We start from the raw sequence: 10,569 nt of genomic DNA, 5'->3' as shown, positions 1-10,569 counted from the left end.
ATGGCAGATGTAAAATGACAACACATCACTGTGATGTTTTTTTTTCTTCTTTTTTTTCCCCATTCATAGTAAACAAAGTCTCTAGAAGTTTATTTATTTAAATTTCCTTTAGATAACATTACAAAGAATGACGAATAACTTTCTATTTTGGCCTTGGTTCTGATTAGAATTTCTCTGGTTTTGCTAACCTGAGAACTTTTTAAAATACATTCACAATTCTGTTCCTAATTCATCTTTGTTCATTTCTGTGTATTTCTGTTCATGTACAGGTGGTGGCAGAGTTCCACCGAATCAACAATGTTAACCTGCGCACTCAATTCTACAAGGAGCTGGACAGACACACCCCTAGACTCATCACTTTGTTCCGAGACAAGGCCATCAAGACTGGCAAGATTGCAGAGGAGCTAGCAAAGCTCATGAGAATTTATGACATTCGGGTAAATTTTTCATTTCACATGATTCAGGATTACATTAACCGATGGTTTGTACACAGCTGTAAGAAGCCATAGTGTCAATTGCTTCAACTGTGCTCCGAGATTAAGTGATTATGCCATGGATACAAGGTTGTCATTTTAGGAGAAGGACATCTTGACAAAATCTATCCTATCAAAATATCCAAAAAAATCCAAAATACAGAATTTACCATCTATGGCTAGGGTAGGGTAGGGTTACCCTTCTAGATTGACAAGTTTAGCCCGTTACACAAAAAGTTTGGACACCCCTGATCTATAACAATGACAATCAGAACATGGCTATCCAACACTTTGTTTTTACTCTGCATTTGTGTAAATACTATTCTAATAGATATTGTATGTTCATCTAGGAACAGCATGATGTAAATACAAGACGGGCCCTCGTCCTTCGTGCACTTCCTGTGTACCTGCGTGAAGATGCCTCCATGTTATTCAGGACTTGTGATGTAAGTGTACTGGCCTCAGCATCAACCCCTTTGCCTAGCTGTTCAGTCAAACATATGACATCGCTCAGAACTCAAGGAGAACCAGGGTGTATATCAGGAAGGAGGTTCAACACAGTCCTCATCTGACTTGTTTTCTCCCATATATCAACTATTGTTGAATAAGATTGCAAGAAGATTGTTACGCATAAACCAGAAAACATGAAAATAGTTGAAAGATTATTATACAAAAAAAATCTGCAGATAAAAACTATCTCCCTTTTAAAATTCAAGTGTTCTATTTTTTTGGAGGTGCCATGTTGTGGTCAGAGAAATGTTTGGTAAATAACAAAAACAAAAATCTTGGCATATATTTATTATTGAAAACATTTATTTAAACATATGTTTTGAAGTCAAACCGAAATTAAGATTATTGTAATGCATCATGATGTATCGCCATATCAAATTAAATCGTTGACATTATAATCCTAAAAGAAACGTGTGACTTATGAAGATTCACACCTCTAATCAATAGCATGATTTGTGTCCTTGTGGGGCTGAACTCATTCTTGTATTATTTTTGTTTTGCAGTCAGCAGATGGTCCAGACCTCACTGACACTCCTGTGGCTCTGCTGACAGTTGTCACGGATGACACTACTGATTCGGCCCTCTTCAGTCCCGAAAGCATCTGCATTGTCATTGAGGATGAAATACTTGTGAATGGTCCCACAAATCTGGCTGAGTCATTTCTCCTGCTCTTTGGGTACATCTATGCACTAGACCTACAATACCCAAAGAAACTTGAGCTTACATTCACATTTATCCAGAAGGTTGTGATGTGCCTTGAGGACAACAAACCACTGAAAGGGCGTCTACTGACGCTGAAGAATGATTTGTTCAATGAGTGAATCACTCAGAATGGACTACTTGTTGAGCTGAGTATTGAGGAAGCTTTTTTTTGTTTGTTTTTTTTTCCTAATCATTGGGCTTTTCTACTTCTAATTTAAAGTGAATGACTGCTCATTTTGTGGACTATTCATGTTTAACGTTGTGTTGCCTAATACCTCAATGCACTACCTGATGTTTGTTCCCAGTTATGTACAGTTGTGTAAACCAGTACATGGATGCCTCATTTCTCCTGCTTTTTGGGTAGTTCTGTGCACTAGACCTACAATACGCAGACTCTCGAGCTTTTATTCACATGTATCCAGAAGGTTGTGACCCTTGGAGTCTTTTTCTCTTGTTTTATTTATGAAGCACTTTTTTATGAGTGAGCTCTGTTGTTTGTGCCTTTTTAAAAGCACATTGTGTTTAATAAAAAGTTGTTAAATTGTTAGTGTTGTTACTTTCATGTTTTCTAACACTTTTAGCTGATTATAATTTACTGGGCAAATAGTTCAGAATTATTTGTAAGTGTATTTCCCACAGTATTTTAAAAATCTTGAAGATTAAGTGTTATTTCCCATATTATAAGTTAGAAAATATGAAAAAGTTTGAGTTCATTTCCCACATCATATGAGTTGCAATATGTAAAATATTTTGAGTGTATTTCCCACCTTAATTAAGTTGAAACATATTGAACATTTTGAGTTTATTACTCCCTAATTATAAGTTGAGGAATATCAACATTTATGAGTTAACATTGAGGTAATTTAAGGCAACTGCAACTACAATTTTTATTTTAGTTAAACTTAAAACTTTTAAAAACATCACTAGAAAATTGTTGTGTAATCTGTTACACAACAATTTTTGAGTTCTGTGAACTTATTAGGTTTTACAGTGTACCAAAAACAGTGTTTGCAGAATAAGGTAGTAAACACTCAGATGGAAAAAGGAAAGCAACACACCAGATATATTTTATGAAGCTCTCCTGGTTTATTCACACATAATGGAGAAGAAGGTGTCAATAATTAACTATATCCGTGTCCCAGCACATGAGGGTGTTAGCGAAATGAAACCGCAGGTGCTATGTCTAAGCAGGCACTAAATTGGGACAGAGCTGAAGTGGAGGTTGGATAATAATGATGATGAGTTGAGGAAATGTGGATTATGCCGCAAGATGGATTTGAGAAATTCCCATGGTAGGTTTCCAGATGACTGAAATCCATTAGTTGAAGTGGATTCAGAGTAGCCACAACAGCAGAGGAGTAATGTACAACCTACCCTGGCAGTTAAATATGGAGCTCATGGTCCCCAAAACATAAAAGCAAAGTTATTCGTCATACCTTGCAATTCTCCCAACAAAAGCTTTTTCACAATATTCTCTGAACCAAATTGCAGACGACAGACAGTGGACAGAAAACAACAAAGCAGCGACCCAGGTTGGGAAATGCAATTATCTTTTTGCTGTAGAAAAAAAAAGCTAAATAGAGAATGTTAATCTGCATGGAGGTGGAGCTAGCTATCGGTACTCTATAGTCCAATCTCCTGAAGATTTCAAAGGACAGGTTTAAATTAATTCTATCTCTCACAGAAAGTAGGTTGAATGGGTTGTGTCTGTGTAATCATTCCACCTCATCAGACTGGCTGTGAAGCGGCACCTTTGTAGAGTTACTGCACTGTATCAGGTTCAGCAGAAGCTTGATCAGTTTGAATTAGTCATATTGAGTGGCTCCCTCACATATCAGGCTGTTAAAAGCTCACAGCAGCAGTACTGTAGTCGCACCTTTGCTACTCCTGCTTGACAAATGTAACCATATTAGCAAAGACATGAAAAAAAAAAAGTTTTACATACCAGGTTTTATTTTCTTCTAGTTTTATTATTACTATGGTCTTTAAAGCACACACTGACGCAAGACAGAGTAAAACATTAAACACATTTTTGAAAATGTAGCGTTGACAGGTTCATCAAGTTCTGACAAAGTACACATCACGTTAGAATTGATTTTTGATATTGTGTCATCAAATTGTGTCCCAGACTACAGTGCTTTTTTGTTTTTTACAGATAAGGCTTGTGCTTTATCTTAATATCCCTGCTGGTCATAGGATGGGGATGCATGGACTGCACGGATGAGGCAAGTAGATGTAGGGATTCAGAAGAACAGGATCCAAAAAAAAGGTAGTTAATGTGGTGATGCTTTCACAGTGTGCAGTCTCATCAGCATTGTTTCCAGCAGCAGAAGCAGGAAGTTGCTTTGAGCAAAGGAGCTCTGATCACAGCTGTAGCTTATCTGCCCGGCACCAAATGGCAGGCAGACAAATTAACATAGTTGAGCATTTGGAGTCGTACTCCCGAGTTTGTGATCTGACAATAGAGCGACAATTGAATTTGGCATACAGCAGGTGGGCACCAACACAGTTTCAGATCAGTGCTAACTTTTCTTCTATCTGCTGGATGTGGCAGTTGTGTGTTAACAAGTTTGACATAGGGCGACTTTTTGCCAGTGTTGTGTTATCAGCTTTTTTTTTCTCTGGAAATGCACAGTAGCATATGGAGCTGCGGTCAGATGTTTACATGCACTCATCATGGGTATGAATGACATGGCAATTTGGGGATTTTAATGGTTTATTTGAACTGTTTTTGTTTTGTTTTTTCATTGTGGGATGAGTCTACAATATACATCTTTAATGTCTGAAAAACAGTCTTGAATTTAGTTTGAATTTTTCTGATACACACAGCAAAATAATAATAATAATAATGGATTGCATTTATATAGCGCTTTTCGAGAACCTCAAAGCGCTTTACAATTCCACTATTCATTCACTCTCACATTCACACACTGGTGGAGGCAAGCTACAGTTGTAGCCACAGCTGCCCTGGGACAGACTGACAGAAGCGAGGCTGCCATATCGCGCCATCGGCCCCTCTGGCCAACACCAGTAGGCAAGTAGGGTAAAGTGTCTTGCCCAAGGACACAACGACCAGGACAGAGAGCCCAGGGATCGAACCGGCGACCTTCCGGTTACAGATGCGATTCCCAACCCCCTGAGCCACTGTCGCAAAAGCATGCATACCTTCACTTAAAATCTTTTAATAAGTGGCACTAAAAAATGCGCAATTGGTAGTTTCCCTTTGCCAGCATCAAAGGGGTTTGATGGGGCAATGAGTCATTTAGAACAATGGGGAACTGAGTAAATATCTAAAAATAAGAATTGTAGATTTACACAAACTGGGAAGATCTCTTGGAGCCATTTCTAAACAACTGCAGATTCCAAGAGCATCAGTTCAAAAAACTGTATGCAAATACAAGTAATTCAAATGAGTCGGAAGGTCTGGAAGAAGATCCAAACTATCACCCTGAGATGAGAGGAAAATGGTTAGTGTGTGTAACAACCGAAGAACCATCAAGGATGCTTGGAAATTGGAAATTGAAGTATCAGTGTCTGTGTCCACCAGAGATGGGCGCGTTACTGTAATACTTTTTTCGAGTAACGAGTAAAGTAAGGGATTACTATTGCAAAAACGGTAATTAGATTACTGTTACTTTCCCGTAAGCACGCTGCGTTACTGCGTTACTAAAACTGTGATTTTCTTGCGAGAGTGTGTCATGACAGTGACGTAAGTGAGTGCGATGTTCGTGACAACAGCTGTGTGCAGATCAACAATGGATCATATATCGAGTGTGGGAGAGAGTATGAGCGTGCAGCGTGGAAGTACTGACCTTACTTTGAGTTTGATTCCATAAAAAGTGACAAAAACATTAGCGTCCGCTATTCACTGCGTGGGAAGAAATCTTCTTTTTACAGCGAAAAAAAACCCTTAACTTCCGAGCAAGCACCGAGTAGCTACGACGTGATGTGAAATTCACAGAGAAACTCGCGGATTCTTCAACTGACCGCTGCGGCACACCTGCACCAGGGTAAACCTCCGCCTACGCCACTCCTGCTATACAGGTGAAAATAGAGCAACAGGACCGCTAGTCTTTGATTTTATTTATTTTCTGCTGTGTTTCACTTGCATTTATTTGAAAGAGTGAGTGTAAACACAAAAAACTATTTTATTTTATGTGCTGGAATGTGCAGAAAATAGGTTTAAATGTTAAACAAATTTCTTCCAGTCAGAGAATGTTGCATATAATTTGTTTTTTGCTTGATGCATAAAGTTAAAAGATTAAAACTAATAAAACAAGTTTTAAAAAGAGAGTTTTTCATTTGATTACATTTTGTATGATGGATTATGTAGAAAAAGTAGAATTGGGCTGAAAGATCTCACTTTATCACCTATTCAGGTTGTAAATCGTGTTTTTAAAAAGTAACTAAGTAACTAAGTAATAATTACTTTTGAAAATAAGTAATCAGTAAAGTAACAGGATTACTTTTTGGGGGAAGTAATCAGTAATTAGTTACTGATTACTTTTTTCAAGTAACTTGACCAACACTGGTGTCCACAGTGAAGCAAGTTTTTTTACATTGCCATGGACTGAGAAGTTCCCAATCAAGAAAAAAACCCTGATCCAGAATTGACACCTTCCAGCTCGAATGAAATTTGCAGCTGCTCGCATGGAGAAACCGAATGCCTTCTGGAGAAAGGTTTTCATGGTCAGTCTTTGTGGTCTTTGAACACAAAAATTGAGCTATTTGGCCACAATGATAAGAGGTAACAGGCGGAGGACTAAGGTGCATGTTTCAAGCCTGAGAACAACTGTCAAGCATAGTCATGGTAGCTTTACACTGGCACTGGTGCATTACACCAAGGGGATGGAATAATGAAAAAGGACTACATTCAAATTATTCTTCATCTCACAGGTTGAAATTTGAACACAGCTGGATGTTTCGACAGGACACTTATCCCAAACAGACTTTGCAACTGGTTTTGGAATGGATAAACTGGGCTAACATTAGGCTTCTGGGATGGCCTTCACAAAGCCCCCAACCTCAATCCTACTGAAAATTTGAGGAAAGCACTTGCGAGCAAGGAAGCCAGCCAATTTAAATGAACTCTACACATTCTGCCGAGAAGAGTCGTCAAATATCCAGTTAGAATTGTGAAAAAAGCTTGTTGATGGCCCTCAAAACCATCTGTTTGAGGTGCAACTTGTTAACTTTTAGTGGGAGGCTATGTAGACATTTGAGCCTGTATGAATACGTTTGACCCTGTGTGAATTAGAGGAAAGCCAAAATAAATTCTAACTTGTGCAACTCAATTTTATTTATATAGCTCCAGATCACAACAACAGTCACCTCAAGGTGTTTTATATTGTAAGAACAATATAAAGCACTTACGAGAAGAAAGAACTTATAATAGTAGAGACAAAACCCAAACAATCAAACAACTTCTTTTGAGCAAGCAGTCGGCAACAACAGGAAGGAAAAACTCCCATTTAACAGGAAGAAACCTCCAGCAGAGCCAGGCAAAGGGAGGGGCAGCCATCTGCTACTGGTTGCGGGTGATGGGAGGAAGACAGGACAAAAGACGCTGTGGAAGAGAGACAGAGATTAATAGTAACTAATGATTAAATGCAGAGTGGTGTATACACCCACAGTGAGTGAAAAAGTACAGTCATTTCACCCTGGTGAAAGAACAGTTCAAAGAAATGAAAGGCCCAAATTACCATGACAGTCATGCACATGATGAGTGGATGTAAACTTCTGACCACAAACAAAAAGAAAACACCCTGGGTGTCTGCTTATTACTGTCCAACAGTAGCTATTGAGATGCTTCACAACACTACTCACCACATATACGAACCATATTAATATATTAATATAAACAATATCACCTCAGAATTATTATTATTATTTTTTTAAATAAAATGGAATAAAATATTGTCATTGTGAACTATCCATCACTATTTGGAAATTCAGTCATTCGTTTAGTATTAAGCTATTCTAGCAGTCTGGATAACACTTTTAATTAGAACCAATATGTCACTCTATGTGTTTTAAACCATAGTTAGCCGGTTTGCAAGCTCAGTAATCCGAATTACAGCCTCTGGTGACCATCTGCCGTCTGCACAGACAGCTCCGCGCACTACTTTGTTACTGAATTCACCTCAGCCCGCCCCCTCCGTGTGTGTCTCTCTGTGTGTGGGGGGTTATAGCCTACCGGGCGGAGTAATTCGTGCTGGTATCTATTGAGTGCATGCGTGCGCGAGTGCGTGCTACGGTTTCAGCCTGTCACTCTCGTTGTGCCGCGGCGCGAACACGGGTAGCAAGAAGGACCAAAAATCCGCCTGGTATCAGTTGTTGTCCCTGGAAAGACTGTTTCCCCCCCATCACTAGAGACACCTCTCTTGTTTTAAAGTGCGTCTGCTCTTCAAGGAGAATAGCTGTGTGACACATTACAATGCTTCAAATAAGGGACCTCATCTGGGGATTGTTATTCATCGGCTGTGCAGGTAAAATGAGTTATTTCTTGTTCTAGTCTAATATTAGGTTGTGTGGGGATTAATATCCAGCTGTAGGCAAAGCAAATCTGTGTGAAAGCGCAGGCCGAGACGTGTTGATTCTAGAGCAGCATCCTCTGGTCCCACCGGCGGCATCCTTGTCACTGACTCCGGACAGTGGCGCTGGATTTGGAGCTCGAGCGCTGCAAAATTCACAGTTATCCCAAAAGTTCTCTAAAAAGTGAGGCATCTCCCCCTCTCTGAGGGAAAGCGACATGAATTACTTAGCAGGGCGCATTTTATTCAGTTTTGGGGTTATACAGTTTGATAGAGGCGCGTATCTCGGTGCATTTTGAATATCCCTGCACAACACAGAGAAGTGCAGACGACCAGTCTCTTTCATTCGGGGTGACTGTTCTCCCTAAGTTAAGTTATGCAACATATTTTTAATAATAATAATAAAAATCCCCACTCGTACTGCGTGCTGTGGAAGTTAAGCTCCTGAGTTCGTCCCTGTGGGTAAATAGAGGAGGATGCTTCCAGAGACCGGTGGTGTAGTGGGGCGCTTTTTGTGGTCCCCTTTATGTCAGCAGCCAGCTTATTGCTTATAGCCTCTTAAGTCGCTGCAAACGTCAACGGCAAACGAATATACTGTCATTCAAAAGTCCACCTCGGCTTTCTCAGTTCTGCTGGGTCAGACGTGACGCACCGAGGATGGGGTGTCCGGAGAGCCGATCGCTATTAGCGGGAACGCTTTGTTTTAGCCCACTGGAAACAGATTTACTGCCCTTTTTTTCTCTTTATTACCTTAATATTCAATTTGTTTTCCGTACGCATGCGCTTAAAACTATCGAATAGATCGATAAGATGCACGCACAAATTTCCACTTGTGCCACGATCGGATTTGGCACATAACCAGTAGCTGTGCTGATGTGTCCGTGCGGGAGTTTAGTTTTTGCATCCCTGCTCTGATCATATAGGTCGACACTGAGGTATTGCCTCTGTTTTTGTTGTTTTTCTGGCCAAAAAGGACTCTGTAGTTTCTAACTTAGTAGCGAGGTGCTTGTTTTTTTCTAACCTCCATGCGCAAAATGATGTCGACTTCGGCACAGACCCAGACTGATTTGATCGTACTTTTTAATTTCGTTGGTTGAGGGGAAATTCGTCATCCAGTGAGGTAGACTGAATAGTCTTTCAATGTATACAATAGCATCCAATCCCAGAGCTCTCATGGTTATATAGGGCGGGAGGGGGACCCATTTTCCCCCCCAAAGCCCCCACCTCTCCCACCACCCACATCCTTCTCTCCTCCCTGCATTCACCTCCCCATTCCATACACTGCAACTGAGTGCTCAAAGAGGAGTTTGAGGACCCCCAGGGGTCCTTGGAGAGCGGAAGAATAGTTTGATGTTATAATTTGATTCAATTTAGTGTACATTATGGTGTAAAATGATTATTCTAACCCGGGGCCTCAGTTGCACTGTTGTTTCTCAGTGCTCTACAGGTCTATGCTTTTCTTGTCTATGGCAAAAAACAAAATAAAAAAAAGAAGCATTTTTTTCTCCCCTACTGAGATTAACTGCAGCCAATACAGCCACTGAGTCTGGATGAAATGACTGAAGGTACAGTTAAAATAACCAGAAGGCAAATCTTTTCATGTGCTAAAAAAGTAGCCTATCATCTGGCTATGCCTGTTTCGATTTATTGACATTTGACTCCTTTCCTTTCTTCCTTTCCTTTCCTTGCCTTGTGTTTGTGCCACACGGCCATGACACATTATTTGGGGTAGACTGTTAAGTCACTTTTCCCCGAGCACGCATCATTAGTTTAAAGTTCATAGATGTAGCACTGTGAGACTGTATTGAATTATCCATGCAGTAGTCTCGGTCTGGCTAAATAATACATTTATTTCACAGTTGTGCTGAAGCCAACAGCCCTGTCTTTGCAGAATTTAGGGAAATCGAGCATGAAGAATGTGGGTCTACGCACAGGAAAATAATGTATATAGCCTAAAATAATGTGGACTGGGGAAATTGAGTGGATAAGACGACAGAATTTGAAGAAGGTGGATCATTACTGTGTATGTTGGATGGTATTTTTCTTGTTTTGGTACATAAAACCTAAGCTGGCCTCCATGTGGTGCTGGGCGTGCCCCCAAAGGGGCTCCGCTTTTGTTTTTCTTGTTTGTATGATCTGGTGGTTTTTGAGTGTGATAGTGATGTTGATACTTGAAGTTATATAAAATATTGATTTATTGATTACTGTCCAAACTTTTAAAACACAGGATTTGACATTTTGCACTTCACAAACAGCAACCAAAAAAATGCACTTTACATTTTTATCGCTGGGAAAAAAAATGCTGTGATTTCTGTTGGGAAAAAAAAACTACTTAAAATACTTTCAACAAG

General features: G+C 39.8%; 2 protein-coding genes across 6 annotated transcripts in view; both read left to right on the top strand.

Annotated features, from left to right (window-relative positions):
- LOC146661150 (uncharacterized) lies at positions 1-2,104 on the top strand. The gene is made up of 4 exons (XM_085419741.1): positions 1-9; positions 270-437; positions 824-919; positions 1,487-2,104. Exons 1-4 carry the CDS (start codon positions 1-3, stop codon positions 1,802-1,804), a joined length of 591 nt encoding a protein of 196 aa, XP_085275867.1. The 3' UTR covers positions 1,805-2,104.
- A 5,812-nt stretch (positions 2,105-7,916) lies between these two features.
- The window catches only part of ncam1a (neural cell adhesion molecule 1a), a 285,702-nt gene continuing 283,049 nt past the window's right edge, over positions 7,917-10,569 (top strand). For 2 of the 5 annotated variants that reach the window (XM_085421212.1, XM_085421216.1), the window contains exon 1: positions 7,917-8,173. In XM_085421212.1, coding sequence (XP_085277338.1) covers positions 8,122-8,173 — 52 coding nt within the window. In that variant the 5' untranslated portion in view covers positions 7,917-8,121. The remainder of the gene's footprint in view (positions 8,174-10,569) is intronic. The other 3 variants (XM_085421215.1, XM_085421214.1, XM_085421213.1) reach the window with 2 other exon arrangements.

This window comes from Rhamphochromis longiceps, linkage group LG10 (assembly GCF_057381845.1).
Source record: "Rhamphochromis longiceps isolate RC_006_pf linkage group LG10, R_longiceps_female_GT1.1, whole genome shotgun sequence".
In the NCBI taxonomy this organism is placed as follows: domain Eukaryota; kingdom Metazoa; phylum Chordata; class Actinopteri; order Cichliformes; family Cichlidae; genus Rhamphochromis; species Rhamphochromis longiceps.
Note: the sequence above shows the minus strand (reverse complement) of the source record. Positions and strands in the feature narration are given on the sequence as shown.

Bases quoted from the DNA above. Each gene is read 5' to 3' on its own strand.
- LOC146661150 (XM_085419741.1), top strand. The intron at 438-823 runs GTAAATTTTTCA...ATGTTCATCTAG, and splicing joins TGAGAATTTATGACATTCGG to GAACAGCATGATGTAAATAC. The intron at 920-1,486 runs GTAAGTGTACTG...TTTGTTTTGCAG, and splicing joins TGTTATTCAGGACTTGTGAT to TCAGCAGATGGTCCAGACCT.